At 48.0% G+C, this 17,492-nt stretch overlaps 1 protein-coding gene across 2 annotated transcripts in view; it reads left to right on the top strand.

Annotated features, from left to right (window-relative positions):
• Positions 1 to 17,492, top strand: part of Plxna4 (plexin A4) — a 454,144-nt gene that overhangs the window by 424,377 nt on the left and 12,275 nt on the right. For both annotated transcript variants that reach the window (XM_029478188.2, XM_021164546.3), the window contains 5 exons: positions 8,129 to 8,232; positions 8,834 to 8,933; positions 10,388 to 10,578; positions 11,776 to 11,945; positions 16,102 to 16,314. In XM_029478188.2, coding sequence (XP_029334048.1) covers positions 8,129 to 8,232; positions 8,834 to 8,933; positions 10,388 to 10,578; positions 11,776 to 11,945; positions 16,102 to 16,314 — 778 coding nt within the window. The remainder of the gene's footprint in view (positions 1 to 8,128; positions 8,233 to 8,833; positions 8,934 to 10,387; positions 10,579 to 11,775; positions 11,946 to 16,101; positions 16,315 to 17,492) is intronic.

Below are 17,492 nucleotides of genomic sequence, written 5' to 3' on the forward strand. Positions count from 1 at the left end.
TCTCCTTGTAGTCTCCTCCCTAGGCCTTTCTTCTCCCTCTGTTACTGCCTGTGACCGCCAGAGATTCTTCTGGTTTAAGTCAATGCTCTGTCAATAGCCCCTGGAACTCCGCCACCCACCCTGGCTTGCTGCTGAGGTCATTGTGAAAGGCTATACTTTTTTTTCCAAATAAGAAATCCCTGTATAGAATAAAAGATACACACTCGTCTGAGTGAAATATAAAGAGTTCACGGCAGCTGTCTCTCCCCCGTTTGCATTTTCTGCTGGCCGATGGGAAGGACAGATAAAGATAATGGGATTTCTTCTTCTTCTCCTTTTTTTTTTTTTTTTTGGTGCCTCCCCCTTCTCTATCTCTCTCTCTCTCTGGAAGGTAGAAGTATAACAAATTGGATTGTGAGCGAGTCTTGTCCTCTGTCACTGGTGCCCGGAGCAGGGCATGGGCTTGTGGGCGGAGCTGTGGGCAGAGAGGGTTCAGCCTGCAGTTTCCTCTTGATACATGCATATGAATGCCAGGGTCACCTTCCTCCCTCCCCATGGTCATCAGCCTCCTGCTTAATTCTGTTTTGACCCTGAATACTGTCTAGAGCCACAGTGTATAAGAAATATTCACTGAAGCCCAAGTTGGCACAGCCTTGTGATCCCAGCTATGGAGGAGGCTGAAGCAGGAGGGCCCCAAGTTCAAGATGGGTATGCCCAGGCTACAAAATGAGTTCAAGGCTAATCTGGGCAATTTATAAGACCTCGACTCAGAATATAAAATGAAAATGAAGTCTGTAGATATAGCTTGGCCGTGGGATGGTGCTTGGTTAGCACACAAAAGACCCTGAGCTCGAAAGTCCCCTGAGCTGTGGCTGGGCTCTCTTTTGCCCTTCCTGCAACCTGCCAGGGCAGGGCTCACCACAGTTTACAAGACCTATGTAGCATTTCTGTTTTAGAAATCACTCCTCTTAAGCCCTAAATTGCATAGACCAGTCATTTTCTTCTTGAGAACTTGCTGTCACAATAAATTCTTCTTTTTAACAAAATTGCTTTTGGTGGTCACCATCCCATCACTTGGCTCAGTCTTTTGGCTCTTCCCTGTGGTTTTTCAAAGGTCTATGAATTGAACATAGGACACTGTGCATGATAGAGAAACATTCTCCTGAACTATACTTCCAGACCTCTTTTTACCTTTAATTTTGAGACATAATCTCCTCTAAATTGCCCAGGCTGTCCTATAACTTGCTCTTGAGCCCAGGTAGACTATGAACTTCTAATTCTCCTGCCCAACCTCATGAGTAGCTCAGGTTACAGGCCTATAGTACCATGACAAGTTTTTAGCCCCTAAGTACTCACTCCTACCCTCTCAGAGCATTCCCAAACTTACTTGTGGTCCTTGCCCCACAGGGGAGTAGGTATGGAGAGAGCCGGGGCTCTTGGCTGGGTTGCCTTGGCCACACCTGATCATAGATGTACAGAAGAGAACCTTGCCTCCTCTCATAGGCTCCCATGGGTTCTGTGTGATGGGACAGAGAGGGTTTCTGGAGAGACTCTGCCACAAAGTCCAAGGGGTAAAAGTTGAGGTACCTGTTGGAAAGTGAGACCTCTAGGCTCTGACTTTCCTGATGTAGTTTTTGTCTTTCTTTGCCTGCCAGAATCCGCCTTTTTGAAGCCTCTTGGGATAAGAACTTCTGAGAGGGACCACAGGAGAGCTGGGCTCCAGGCTGTCACAAAATATGAAGGACCATTGCCTGGAATAGAATGATGAAATGAACTGTGTTTCTGTATCCTCCCCTCCCATGCGTGTGCTTGTGTGTGTATACCCATGAGGGCATAAGCCTGCCTGCAGGCAATACTGCCAGGGCCAGGGTGGGACCTGCTGAGTTCTGTGACCCTGGGACTGGTTTACCCCTCTCTCTATAGTGCTTGCTATTGAGTAGGAGGACCATGAGGATGCTGACTAGGAACACTCTCTGTTTTAGTAAAATTTAATTGGGGGTTTCTACCCAACTTTGCATCATTCAGTTCCCAAATAAAAGATACAAACTCTTTATATTTATAATTAGCCTTAAAAAGCACTAGAGCTGGGCAGATATCAACCCTCTATGCTGTTTTGTCTACTTTCCTGTCAAGGACCCTGAGATATCACTTGCCACATTCCACCTTGGCCACTCTTATTCCCACTGGCCAGCCTTCATGGCCATTCTCTCACCATCCACCTAGCCCATGGAATTTTTTCCTCTGTTCACCTCCCTGATCTCCCTGTGATTTCTCCTCAGACCCCTCAAGGCAGCCAACTGAAGCCCCACCTATTTCTCTTCTGCCCAACTATAGGCTGTAGGCATTTTTATTCAACCAATAGTTTTAAATTGCAAGGTTACATAGAATCAATTGTTATAGGCTAGGATTTCCTCATCCCTGAAGGTCTCATCAGGGGCAAACAGCTCTTGAGGGCCAGTATTTAGCATTACAATTCATAGCAACAGAACAAATTTCAACATCTCTCAAAGACAATAAATAACTCCTTCCAGGATGGCTGCAGGTGATCTCTTCTCCACTCTTAAGCCTGGATCTCCACTGCCAACCACTTGTCTTCTCTAAGTTTTGTGCGTGTACTGTGCTCCCATCTTCCAGCAGCAGCTCCAAGTGCTTCTGGCTCATATCCTGAACACTACTGTGATCTGTGTCCCAACCCCTCACTGTCTTTCCTTGCCTCTCAGATTTCTGCCTTAAAGAAAAGAGTCCCCCTCCCCCGCTGCCACTTTTGTATGTTTTCAGAGCCCTCTGATCCCATTGCTGTAAGACTGACCTCCACTCTCACCTTTCGCCGACCCACAGCTTTCAGCTCAACCTCACATGCCATGATCTGGCCTACTGAATCATATGGGCATCTTCTGATAGCAAAAAGTCCTTCAGGCCTTTCATTCCAATCTCTTTATTCATACTTATAGATTCATCAAAGTCACACGAGTGCCACACTGAACCAGAACACTCAGATCTTGTCAGCTAGGCAGACGCATACAGTTCTTTTTGGTCCAGTTTGGTGGCCTTTCCATACCTGGCTCCTCTCAGACCGTGCTCCTTTCTGTCTCTATCTAGCCTCCCTGGCACACTCAGTAAAGGCGAGGGTCTTGATCACCTCTGTCACCTGTCCTGCACTGGATTGCTCAGATCCCCATGCCATCAATAAATGTAGTTTGATGATAGTGGACCTCTGAGACTTTCCATGTTTGGCCTTTCAATATGGTAGTCACAGCAGGCTACTTTTCCAGATGGTTTGGTCCATGTTCTTATCTGAAGAAGATATTGTAGAGAATTACCTAGACACAGGGTTCATGTCACTGGCTGAGCTTGGCATATCATTCAGTACCTGGAGGAGGTTTTCCCATCACTGACCTCTAAGGGCAGCCCTATCTGGCTCAGTGCCGACCAAAAACACTGCCATTGGCTGTCTTGTCACATTGTCCCTTCGCTATCCTGACATGATTGCCTCATACAGAGCAAGACAGGGACACAAAGAGAAGAATTTTTATTTTTTAATTTTTGTTACATTTTACTTAATTTATTTTATGTACCTAGGGTGGGGGTATGGAAGCACATGGGTTCTACATCACACATATGGAAGTTAGAGAACAACATAAAGGAGTCAATTCTCTCTTTCCACAATGTGTGTCCTGGGGACTGAACTAAGGTTGTCAGGCTTGGCAGCAGGCACCTTACCTGCTAAGCCAACTCACTAGCCCAAGAGTGTTTTTTTGTTTTTGTTTTTTTGAGTACTGATTTTTCACAGGGTATAGGAGATGCTCATCCACTGCAAAAAAGAACTAGGGATTTGGAAATCTGAGCTCTTTTTCCCTTTTGCTGCTAAAAAAATTTCTAATGTCCAACATACACAAAATAAAGAGGGTAGACCCTCCCAGAGGCCTCCTGTGCTGACACACAGACAGTGATGTATGTAGCATGGGGCCTTGGGCACTGCCCCTCATATCTTAGATGCAGGCCTTTTCTGTGTCCTAAGTTCATCTTAGTTTGTCTTTCCAGGTATGAAGTAAGAGTTCAAGGACTCAGCTCACAGATCAGGAACAAGCTGTTCATAGGACAGGGAGAGAGACTGGGACTGGCTTTGACTTTTGATGTTGGCGTCTCCTCAGTGCCTACTTTCCTCCCTAGAGACTATGGCTCATATCTCCAACAGGGCAAGCTCATGGAATGGGACAAGAGCATCTAGAAAGCTGAGCCTATGTCCACACTTAGATTCTTCCGAGGCATACCAAAGACATAGAAAATAAATTAGTATTTGTTTGGTGGAGAGATGACTGAGTGAACAAACAAATGAATGAATGAAAGGTAGTGAATGAACAAATGAATGAGTGAGGTGCAGTGAGAGCCCAGATAAATGACTGACAGTGCAGCTCTAGGCTTCCGGAATCTGGGTTTTTCAACACGGTGGGCACAGGGCTTATGGAACAGTATATGGATGGGAAGACAGAAGCCAGAGCCAGCCTCTGGGAGGCTCCAAGACAGGATGGAATGTTGCTCAGTGTGCACATGGAGTGGAAATTGAGCCCTCCAGTGGAGGTCAAGGTGTAGACTCTGGCCAGAGAGACCAAGTCCTGGGAAGCAGTTTCCTTGTTGATCTACTGAAAGTCTATCTAGGAACTTAGGGGTGCCCTTCAGCTGTACCCCCATACTCTTCTCCATCCAGAGATTAGCTCTGTGGCCAACGGATGGGCCTTGCTTCTTTGTTACAGCCCTAGAAATGAAGCTGCCAATGGCAGCCACCCAGCCCCCAGGTTCTCTTTCATTAACAGTGGATTGGGATGGCACATATCTTTATTCTTTAAAAAACAAAAACAAAAACAAAAACCTTTCTGATAGTTTAGGTAAAAAGCACATAGCAAATTTTCTGTGTAAGAACTAACAAAAATAGCAGACTTAAAGGCTCTGAAAACAAGGCTAAGTACCCCGATTCATCTTACAGTCCTTATGCTGGTATTTAAGGGAATTAACTGAGATTCAAAGGCAATAGTTGCCACCTCCTGGGCACCTACAGATACACCTGCTCAAGCATGCGCCTGGGTTGGAGACTGTAAGCCTGGGTAGCCCAGAGCCTTTTTCCTGTAGCCCTAGACCCTGAGACCAAGCACTGGCATCCATGTAAGTGTGTGTCTTGCCTGCTCACTGCCCAGCATCTGTACTAGAGTCATGACTGTGGGGAAACACAAGGCCATACCACATTGTGGAAAGGGAAGCTCTAGGCCCAAGGAAAGTAGCCAGCGGCCTATCAGAGCTCCGAAGCTCTAAATGGAAGGTTTAGTCATGACAGCATAATTCTGGCAACAGTTGAGGGTACAAGCCCCTCCTTTTGTTTCCCTTCTTGCCATTCCCAGCACATGTGGCTGGCTTCAGGTGACAGTGCCTGAGCTGTGCCAGCACCCATCCTCTGCACTGAGGGACTTCTCTTTTGGACCCTAAGTGACCCCTAAGGGGGTAGAGGGACTGTGAAGTTCCCTAGATGTGAACTCAGGGGGCTGGTACACTAAAGCACAGCCCGTTGTGATGGCCTCTGCGTCTGGTTTCCTGACCCTTTTTTTTTTTTTTTTTTCATTTTCCCAATTGTAATGTTGATGGAATGTGGGACGATGATCAAAGACCAGGTCACACTTCTCCATTCCCATAATTCTCTCCCCCAGGTTGCTAGCAGCAGCTCACAGTTCACCTCCAACTGTCACTCACTGTCCCTCTGCCAGGGGATGGACATATACAAATGTGAGGTCTTCTTTTTATGATGATAAAACAGGCAACCCTTACCAAGTCACATGTGCCCTTTCTTCAGTAGCTTGTGTGTCCACTTGTTCATTCATTGCATGGCTATTTGTCAAGGGCTTCCTGTGTCCTGTGCACTGTGGGGGCCCTCCTGGTAGACATCCAGCATCATCAGTCTCTTACTCCAAGGACAGTCTGTGCCCCTGGGGAGACTCGGCCTTTTTCTGCCCTATTTCTTTTGAACGGGGGCACGCAAACAGACTGACTCCCATTTGCTTACATAATTACTGGACAAGACTCACAACCACGGCTGCTGAATATGTCTGGACAGGCTGTGCATTGCACAACTCCAGGGGGAGTTTTGCAATAGAAATTTGACACTGCAGCCCAGAATCAGTAGCTCATTATTATTTCACAGATGCCACTGAGACTGCTGTAGCCCTACCATCAAGGGCACCAGTATGCTTACTAACCTAGAGGACTGGAAGCTAGACCTCAAGGAGAATGTTCTCTAGCCTAGCTGACAGTCACAAGTGCAGTTTCCACCCTCCCTGGCATGCCTTGAAGTCTCTCTTGTCTTGCCCCCATCCCATCCATACAGCTTCTGACTCAGTGTGGCTTCATTCACTCTGCAAGCAGAAGACACCCACTGCCATGTCCCTCTGTGCAGCTGGTCACCACCATGGTCCACTGTGCTGAGAATCAGCTGCTTGACTGGAATAGAGTGATTCCTCTTCCTCCGGCATGAGAGCTTGCAGGACCATGGGGAATATAAAAAGCAAAGCAAAAAGAAACCATGTAGCCTAATGATGGAGACATGGGCAGTGTGTGCTGCACAGATCACTTCCCTCCTGCACATCACCCTACCTGCCCCAGGCCCAAATCACTATGAGCAATTCCATCAAAATCATCTGCAGGCCTCAGAGACAGGCAGACCCCAGTGACTTCTCCACTCCAGTGAGCAAACGGGCCATACTTGAACCATCCCTTTGAATCTTAGCATGGTGCAAAAGCTAGGCAAGCAGGGATTCCCCCAGGTGAAACAAGGCTAGGCTAGGATATCAAGAGCCCCTTTGCTCTTCCCTGGGCAAGATGCTTCCCTTCTAGGCCTGGATCCCATGTTTGGTGGAGTCAACAGTTGTAACCACAGCACGCACAATGTAAGAAGAAATGGAACTTTCTGTGCTTCACATGTGGCCAGAAGGGGAGGCACAGCCTGACCTTGGCAGGAGAGAAGCAAAGCAAAGAATCTGCACATGTGTCTCTGAGGCCCATAGGAAAAAAATTCTGACAAGCCAGACAGGCAGTGTTATGCAAGGGATGCCTGTATCTATTTGTATGCACGCCGAGCAAACCCAGTGTGCTTTGAACCATCAGCAATGCCAACATCTGTGATCCAGGAAGCACGGTATGGGCTACCTGAGAGCCAGACCGGCAGCTACTTGGCTGAGTCACATGTTACATTTGACTTTAAAAGGCTGTTACTACTTTCAGGTGTGTGCTCATGGGAATGGTATCTATGTGTATGCACACACATGTGTGGGTACATGTAGGAGAACTGCCATGCACATATATTTCCATGTGTGTATTTCAAGATTGTGATGTGTCCTTCTCCTTCCACTTGTGATCTGTGCTACATAAGACAGAGATTTCCAGTTGATGAAAAGCAAGCTCTTATACCTGTCCCTTTGTGGGATCCATCAGTAAGGCCCGGGGTGTAGATACTGAAGTGGGGGACAAGGAAGTGAGGATTTTACACACACACACACACACACACACACACACACACACACACACAGTGCTGTCTAGTTTGGGGGTATAAGAATGGTCCACACAGTTTTTTACCCAGTCCTCTTCCAAGGGTGACCCACCACTCCCTACAAGGCATATCATGGATGGAGAAAAGCTGAAAGGCTACATGAGTGAATCTGCACTAGAGATTTCACCAGCTCTAGGAGTTTCCAATGTAGACAGTAAGCAGAGCTGCCATGACAGTGCCACCTACATTTGCCAGTGCTTTGCTGAGCCCTCTGTGTCCTGTTGACTTCTAGTTCATTCATCCCGTGTACACTGCATAGTGATTCATGATGTTCTGGGCACTCAGAGGCACAAGGAGAACAGGTGGTATTGTTATTAAGGGGTATTAATGCCCCCTTTCTTTTGACATAATTTGTTGACTTGGGACCAGAACTACTGCTCTGGCCCTCTCTGCCTTGACAGCATCCAAATTTGTCCTCTTAGGGGAGACTTGTGCTTACATTAGACTGTCCGTGGATGCATTCTGGAGATGGCATCATGTGATTCCTACATGAGACACACAGGAACAGGATACTCCCAGGAGGAACCATAGGGTCTTTCTGAACTGCCACCATTCTCCCTGCAGAGTGGCGACAAGGAAGTGGGGCGAGGATGATCCTGCAGGACGAAGATATCACCACCAAGATCGAGAATGATTGGAAGAGACTCAACACAGTAGCCCACTACCAGGTGAGCTGACCTCAGAAGCCAGGAGCTGGTCCAGTGGATGGCAAATTCCTTGGAAGCCATAGGTCTTAAATTACAGTCACACAGAGTTAGACACCAAGCCCCCAGTATGTTTCTTCACTAGCAATCCATGATCCTTGGCATGGCATATGGTGAACCATGAGCATGGAGACCTGAAGGAAGGGGATAAGGGGAGCTCCGAGGGGAGCTGACGTCACTCAATCACAACCCTAGCCTCCTTGGAGATAGGATGCTGGCATGCATGCTTCCTGTTGAGTGTGGGAAGATTCTTCAAGGACCCTTGTTGAGAAGGCCTCCTAAGCTTGTAAGATTGGATGATCTCCAAAAAGCTGAGGGAAGGAGAAATTGAGGGAGCGGCTTCTGCCAGGAGTTGCTCCATATAGAACCCACAAAACTGAATGCAGCTAGAACTCAGGTCTTTGTCTTGTGTTATCAAAAGGGGAGGGAGTCACCCCTAAAGCTCAAATTCCTAGCAAGGTGCTAATTGTCCCTCACTGCCCCAAAATTGTCTTAATTTGTCCTTATTTCCTGGAGTGGGTGGAAAGAAGTTCCATGCCCAGGCTCTTAGAAACCTTTCTCCTAGGTGCCAGATGGTTCTGTGGTGGCTTTAGTGTCCAAGCAAGTGACAGCCTACAATGCAGTGAACAACTCCACTGTCTCCAGGACTTCAGCAAGTAAATATGGTAAGATCTCATCAGGTGTAAGGGGTGGGAAGTAGAAGCATCCAGAGTGGGTGTGGTCAACAAGTGTCCTTTCCTAGGGATAGAGGATCAGGTCAGTTGACCATTGGGGAAAACAGCCAGAATGGGCCAGGGGTACCTGGTCCTAATTGCTAGCTCTGGGGCATAAACCTGTACTTTATCTGCATGCAAAGGAAATGTAGGGCTTGGAACAGCTGCATTAGTAAAGGGCTTGAGTGTAAGCATGAGGATCTAAGTTCTATCTCCAGAGCCCAGGTTAAAAATGCCAGGAATGGTGATGTATGCTTGTAATCTTAGCTCTGGAGAAGTGGAGATAGGAGGGTACTGAAAGCTTACTGGCTAGCCAGCTTAGCCTAATGGTGAGCTCCAGGCCAGTGAGAGAACCATCTCAAAAAGCAAGAGGGATACACCTATGAAATGACATATAAGATGGATCTACACACACACACACACACACACACACACACACACACACACACGGGGAGGGGAGAGAGGGGGGAGGGAGAGAGAGAGAGAGAAAACCTAATCTTCACAAGGTCATAGAGTCTATAAGACTTAACTTTTCTCATCATCTCAAATTAAGTTTGCATTAACCTAGTGAATTAAATAATTATTTTTCCTTCTATCATTTATGTTAGTAAGTTATAACTCAGAAGCATAGCGGTTGAGTGATTGGTAAAGATCATACTGTTGTTATATAGTGGTGGGAAAGGCAATGAGGGGAAAGGGTGCTAGCAATAATGTCGAAGCTCCAGAGATGCCCTGTCTGTCACCACGTATATGCTTGGGGTCAAATGATCACCCTAAGCAGTGACATTCTACTTGTAAAGTGGGGATTAGGGGATAAAAGACAAATATCACCAATCATTTTGGATGATAATGAGGTGAGCATATAGGTGACAATGGGTGTGATAGGACCTCATCCTTTGCCTGTCTGGTCCCATTTTACCATAGCTCAAACTAGAGGAAGGGATTCATAAAGTAAGTGAGAAGAATGATCCAGGCCAGAGTGGGCTGGAGATGAACAGCTGCCCTAGCCAAGGCTCATTAAGGAACACAGGCTACCTGCTTTTACATGTGCTGTTAATTGGCCACACGCACGACAGGACTTGAGAGCACGCTCAAGGAAAAGTGTACAAGAAGCACGAGCTTATAGTTCTACAAATTGAATAATTAAGGGTTGACTCAATGCCAAGTACAGGAGTCGGGGCAGCATGAGTGGGTAGAATTTGCTACAGTTAATTCCTGGAGGTGGTAGGAAAGATAGAAGCATTGCAGGGAATGTGCCACACGGAGGCAAAGTGGCAGCGCCAGCCATTGGTGTGAAGGGTCAAATAATAGTGGCCTCAGCTTGCGAGAGGAGTGTGCTGTGAGCTGTTGGGTATAGGACTGTAGAGACTCACTCTTCCTGAGCTCTGCACTCTCTACTCTGGCAGAGAACATGATCCGGTACACAGGCAGCCCTGACAGCCTCCGTTCCCGGACACCCATGATCACCCCTGACCTGGAAAGCGGGGTCAAACTGTGGCATCTGGTGAAGAACCATGAACATGGAGACCAGAAGGAGGGGGATCGGGGGAGCAAGATGGTGTCTGAGATCTATCTGACACGACTATTGGCCACAAAGGTATGTGACAGGAGAGAGGTTGCAGGGAATGTGTGGGCACAGGAAAGGCCGTCATCTGCTGTGCAAATACTGGAGCTGAAGGCTGAGGAGATGGCTCAGTTTGGTAAACAGCTTCTGATGAAAGTGTGAGACCCCAAGTTTGATAGCCTCAAGTTCTCATTGAAAAGATAATGAACAGTGAACAGTGCCTTGCTTATGCTGGAGAGGCAGAGAAAGGAGACTGCCTGGCATTTGGTGGCTAGCCAGTTTAGCCAAATAGCAAGCTCTAGGTTCAGTAAAAATCCTGTCTCAAAAAAACTGTGGAGAGAGATGGAGGAAGACACTGGAGGTTGCCCTCCGGTTTCTGCATGTGCACACACATGCACATACACATGCATACATACATTCCTACACACCAGACAGACACAGAACTGCTAGCACAGGGGCTAAGTGTGCACCAGGGCATTTTGTTGACCTCCCACACCAGGCACTGTCTGTTGTGATCCCAGGGGAGCCTCAGGAGTGAGCTGCAGGATCCCAGTCAACCTGTCAATCCAGGGATATCCCAGCAGACCTGAGTTAGCACACTATCTCAAGTTCTCTTTCCACCATCCTCAGCACCCTGTCTCAGCTACAGACACCCCACATCTCTCCCCACCCCCACCATTCCTTAGGGAAGAATCACTTTTTCTCAGGGGTGCCATCATTAAGGCTGGAACCTGGGGCTATGTCTGTAGCTTTGCCAATGCTATTGCTAATCCTGATAATAGGGCTAATCCATGCCTGTGGTTCTAGCCTTTCCCTTCAAGTCTGGGTTCTCTTCTTTCTCTGTGGACCCCAGATCGTCATTAGCCAGGGTGGATAGTGGCCAAAGAGAACCAGCAGATTGTATTTGTCAGCTCTGACCAAGGCATGCTCATTAGCATTTTAGGAACATGATATAATAGCACTGGCAGAGATATGAAACCAAACCCTATGGCTGGCCCTTGGAAATGTAGTTTTGGCCCTTGTCCTGTGTCTTCTGTCTATGGTCTGTGCACAGAGGAATCGTGAAAGGGGAGAGTTGATGCACAGTGCCCCCCCCCAATGTCATGTTCATCAGAGATGCAGAGCACTGACCTCGCTTGGCCTATCCCTGGGATAGCTTTTCAACCCACCCTCCCACCCCCAGCTTAGATCTGCCTAGGCTGGGCTGCATCTGAATGTCCCCTTTTCCAGGGCACACTGCAGAAGTTTGTGGATGACCTATTCGAGACCATCTTCAGTACGGCCCACCGTGGCTCCGCTCTGCCCCTAGCCATCAAGTACATGTTTGACTTCCTCGATGAGCAGGCTGATAAGCACGGCATCCACGACCCGCACGTCCGCCATACCTGGAAGAGCAACTGGTAAGCAAAGGGAAGCGGGGAGAGGGCACATCTGCAGAGGCCAGTGATCTGCCCACCCAGGCCTGCTTCAGGGAGGCAGGCTTTCCAGAGGTGAGCTGGCTTCTGTCTACCTCCTAGCAGAGTCTCTACTCAACCCCAGGCTCTGACCTTCCCCTTGTCTCACTTCCCTCTCCTCTAATCTTTGTATTTTTCTTTCTTTTTAAAGATTTATTTGTTTGTTTGTTTGTTTGTTTATTTAATGTAAGTACACTGTAGCTGTTTTCAGACACACCAGAAGAGGGCATCAGATCTCATTACAGGTGGTTGTGAGCCACCATGTGGTTGCTGGGATTTGAACTTTGGACCTTCAGAAGAGCAGTCGGGTGCTCTTACCCACTGAGCCATCTCAACAGTCCCTGTATCTTTCTTCCAACCAGTTATTCAGTCAACAAACTATGCTAATTCAATGAGTCAAAGCTCATAAATACAACCACAGCCAGGTACTGTGGCATCCAGCTCCTTCCTGGGTATGGGGCAATATGTCCAATACTGAGGATCTTAGACTGCTTAGGGTCCCTGCCCTGGGGGAAGCTGGCGGGTGAGGATGTGGAACAAGAGAGGCAGTTGTCTGTATACATGGACAAATACTAGCATGGAGAATGCATGTGTTGGATAGCATCAGTAGGGTTTTCAGGCACAAGCGGACGGCGCCTGGCTGAACAAGGAACATTTCAACCCCACCCAACAAGCTTATCTTTTCCTTCCCAAACTCCTTTCCCAAAACTGCCCAGAGCCACTTTGTGTTCCCTGGAGGACCCAGGGTTTTCTAACTACTGACAACAATTCCAAGCATCTCTACCGTGGGCCCCACTCTCCTTTGAATGCACAACATCCCCGCCACCATTTGTATGGAGTGAGTATTTCATTTGAGGTTGAAGTCACAAGGCCAAGCATCAGTATTCAAGACAGCATGCAGAACCTTGAGGAAATGGGGCTCAGTAAATATTGATGAGGCACGGGCAGCAACGATGGCCTCCTTGAGCGTGCTACCTGCAGCAGAGCTAGCTGGTGTTCATCCTCTAGAACGGAATCTCTATGGCCTTTAGATGGCCCCTTTCCGGGCCACTCTTCCCCAGCTGTTTCTTCTGAAGCAGCATAATGCCCAGTGCTCCAACTACTAGGATAGTAGTTTGCCAGGCTCTAGGGCACAAGCAGGCACCCTGATGCCCACCCCAGGGGCTCAGATCCGAAAACTAAGAAGGCAGCTTGAGGTGTCAGTGCTAGTCTCCTAGAAATTCTGTGGCCTTTCCCTCTTCTACTTCAGAGGATCACCAGCCCCCAAAGAGGCTTAGGCCATGAAGCAGAGTCCTTAGCCATCCTAAAGCAGGGCCCCTAGAACGTGGGTTCCATTCTATGCACCTACTCTGGTGCAATAGATTCCTCCTCTCTAAATCCTGTTTGTGTGACTCTTGGGAGGTGTCTGAGGGGCAGCACCCACCTCCCCTCTGAGTCTACATCACTCTGATGAGTCTTTACCTAGTGCTGGCCACCTTCAGATGGAACAGATGCTCCACTGAGCCCTCCTCCATGAGCCAGGGAGACATGACTTTGCAAACCATCACCCTCGGTCACTGCCTCCTTTCTGAGTCATCCCAAGGTTGCAAATGCTGCCTAGAGACATGGACTAGGAACTGGAAAGCCCAGGAAATAAGAGCGCTTCATTTACTGTAGGAAGAATGACACCAGCTTCAAGTCCTTCCTTAGCAAGGCATCACCTGTCCCTGCCCTGATCCCCTGGTACCATGGACCATATGAAGTTAAAAATAATCAGCTCTGCCTGTTTAGAGTTCACCATCCCTGCTGAGGGCATTATCGACTCAAGGTGTGACTTGCCTGCCCCTCCCACTCCTCCCCCCCCCCCACCCATTCTCCACAGGTTCTCTGTTAAATAACACTCCTTCCCATTTAGCCGGAGTGGCTGTAATCAGCCGGAGATGAGCATCACCACTGATGTTAATAACATGCTAATATTTCATTAGGCAGGAATTTCAGTGGTGCCTCTGCTTCCTGTGTGGTGCACCTGCCTCACTGCTGACTGAAGGGACAGGGAAAAACAGTTACCACCACCATGTGGGATCCCAGCACCTCTCATCTGGCTGGGACAAGGGGAAACCAAAGGAAACCAAGTGTCTTACTCAGAGCTCCAAGCCCAGAAACCATGACCACCTTTTAGGAAGGTTAGAAAGTTACTGTGAGCCCCTGTGCTGTGACTCCGTTTATTCCCTGCCCTGGATTCCAGGTAAATTCCCTGCAAATGACAGACACCAAATATTAGCAAACCTCAGTGTACCTGCCCCAACCCTGTGGGGCACTTATTGTAGAGACTTAATAAATGCTTGTTGATTGATTGGCAGCCACGGATGTCAGGTTTTCCTGCATTTATGGTGTTTGTTGTTTGTTTTATACAGATGGGCTGCTGGCAGATAGAACAAGAGCAAAAAATATTGTTATCTGGTGCCTTGAAATAATGTAATTCAAAGATGTTAAGTTCTAAGAGGCGAGCCAAACACACGCGGGCATTGTAACTATCACCAGCCGTGAGCACAGCCACCAACACAACAATAAAACATCAGGGGAAGAGGCAGGAGGCAAAGAGGTGGGAGCAGAGAGAAAGAAGAAAGCCAGGCCTTCACCGTCCCCCTCCTTAGCCGCAGCTCAGCAGGCTGTGGGAGCTGCAGAGCTGGGCGGGCAGAAAGAACACAGCCCCAAAAGGTGTGCTCTGGGCACCCCCTCCACCTGCAGGCCTTCTGTCTAGTGCAGTGACTACAGAATCAGGCCACAGTGTGATTTTTCTCTTTGTCTCTCTATGTGTACCCCCTAAGGACTACAGCTATGCAGTGTTTTAAAGTAAATCAATCATGGACCTTGGGATGTTTGAGCCCTAGGTTTGATCCCCCAAACCATATCAACTATGTGTTGTGGTACACACATGAACCCTAGTGCGTGGGAAGCAGAGGCAGAGGATCCTCAGCTGCAGCCTGGGCTACCTGAGATCCTGTCTCAAAACAGGGGGGATAGGGAAGTGGGAGATGGTTCAGGTGGTAAAGTGCTTGCCGCCCATGCATAGGACATGAGTTCAATCCCCAGGACCTATAGAAGAAGCTGGTCATGGTGGTGTACAACTGGTGAGGTGGCACTAGAGAGACCGAGGCAAAAGGGTCTCCAAAGCTTTCTGGCCAGCCAGCTTAGTCCAACCAGTGAGCTCCAGGTCAGTGAAAGACCTTGTTTCAAAAGAACAATCTAAAAAATTGGGGGTAGATGGCTCCAGAGTAATGAAAGTAGAGGGTGACCCCGGCCTCCATATGCACACATAGGTATAGAATGACAACAAGGAAGAGCAAAGTCATCAAATGTCCAATCAGAGAAGGCTCTGCAGGGGATGCTCTCTGGGTAGATTTGTTACCTAGCTCAGTCCAGTGTTCTTTGCTCTCAATGGGAAGCATTGTTTGTGTGCATTTGGATGCTTTAAAATTCAGGGTTCCTGACTGCAGAGGATGTGTCCCTACCCTTGTATTTCCTGTTGCTAACCAAGCTCTCAGAAGACAGGAGGGAAGGAATGGGATGCTATGGGCTAGATAAGAGGTTGGTGCCACATAGCAGCCTGGTGGTTAAAGATCACTTGGTCACACCCACCCTCCATGACAGTTCCTTCACCAAGCAGGAAGTAGCCTGTAGCACTAGACAGGAAGCAAAGGGTGTGACTTCTGCCAAATCATACAGTAAGCAGTCAGATGCAAAATCTATACTCACCAATGGGATGGTCCCAGCAACAGGCAGAGTGGAATACAGACCTAGATTCTGCTCTGTAGCATGTACATGACTAACTCCTATGCCAAAATGAAAGTACGGAGTCCCACATCACAACTGGGCAGCACATCCTCTCAGGTTTCCCCAGTGGTACATCTCTAGGTGAACCCCCTCTCACGCCAATCTTGCTGATTTCCTGTATGCTGTATAGACCCACTCCCCTGCCCGTACACTTTACTTCCCACAGCAGTCACAGATGGTTTCTAAACTCTGTGAAATGTGTCCATTGTTCCCTCTTAGAACTCTGTATTAGGTTCTACCCCACCACCCAACCACTCCTGACGAAAGCTGCTTCTTTCCCTCTATACAGCCTGCCCCTACGGTTTTGGGTGAATATGATCAAGAACCCTCAGTTTGTGTTTGACATCCATAAGAACAGCATCACGGATGCCTGTCTCTCTGTGGTGGCCCAGACCTTCATGGACTCCTGCTCCACTTCGGAGCACCGACTGGGCAAGGATTCCCCCTCCAACAAGCTGCTCTATGCCAAGGACATCCCCAGCTACAAGAACTGGGTAGAGAGGTGAGTATGGCCCATGGAAACCTGAGGGTGTCTGTCTGGAGCATGCGATAACCCTGGAACAGAAAGTCCTCCCCTGCAAGCAGGCTGTGGCTTCCACTCTAGTCATTGTCACCGCTGTTCCTGCAGCTGCAACACCCACAACTCATGGCACACTGTTGCTCCACACTGAAGCAAGCACTGGGAATCATAGCAGAGCTTACCAAGTGGCCCATCTCCCTATATGGATCTTTGTGACTGTAGTATTCTTTAGGCCCAGAAGATGTGGTCCCTGATTCCCCTGCCTCATACATAAATCTACTACATGTGCACACATGCCGAGCATATGTAACATATGCATAGATCATATACACATACATTCATTGTTCCATGTGTGCATAGGTACCATGAACACATGCATACACTGTATATACATGAAACCACAATATATACATACACACATCTGCGGGCCATCCATGTCCATTCACATCTATACCATACATACAATACACGTGCATGCATGCATGACATACATCTTCCCATTGATCCACCCACCATCCCAGCCCCCATCCCACTTCTGTCTCTATACACCTTGTCATGGTGTTGGCGGTGACCCCCTGAATGCTCCCAAGCTTTACTGTCCCCGTTGGGTTTTGGCTTGTGCTTAAGTTTGGGAGGAGAGCCTCTTGCTGTCCTCAGAACCATTGACTGCTGTACTGACCCTACTGAGAGAACCTGATTGCTTTCTCCTGAAGCTGGCATGTGATAGACTGTCATTTCTACTGTTAACCAGTAGCAGTGGACTCTACTTTATCTGATTTGGCTTTTCTTTGTTGTTTTGTTGTTATTGCTTTTTTAAAGACTTTTTACGTTCGTTTATACCAAGTAATGGGCTTCATTATGACATTTTCTGCATAAAGAACATGCTCTGCTTATATATACTCTATTACCCCCTACCCCCATTTCCTCCGATTTTGACCCTGTCCCTAGTAACACGAGTCTCACTCATTTACCACATGCAGACTTTGTCTGTAGGAGCTGAGCAGAAAGAGCCGTTGGTGGTCCACCAGGGACCACAGCAGGGTGTGCTGTGTACTGAATGCCATCTATGACATGCAGTTTAGCACAAAGAAGGTGACACATTGTAAGCATTTAAATACACCTTCTAAAGAACCCACATGGGCTCTGTGCCATGTATCTAC

This window comes from Mus caroli, unplaced genomic scaffold, assembly GCF_978045245.1.
Source record: "Mus caroli unplaced genomic scaffold, Mus_caroli_1 scaffold_7, whole genome shotgun sequence".
Classification (NCBI taxonomy): domain Eukaryota; kingdom Metazoa; phylum Chordata; class Mammalia; order Rodentia; family Muridae; genus Mus; species Mus caroli.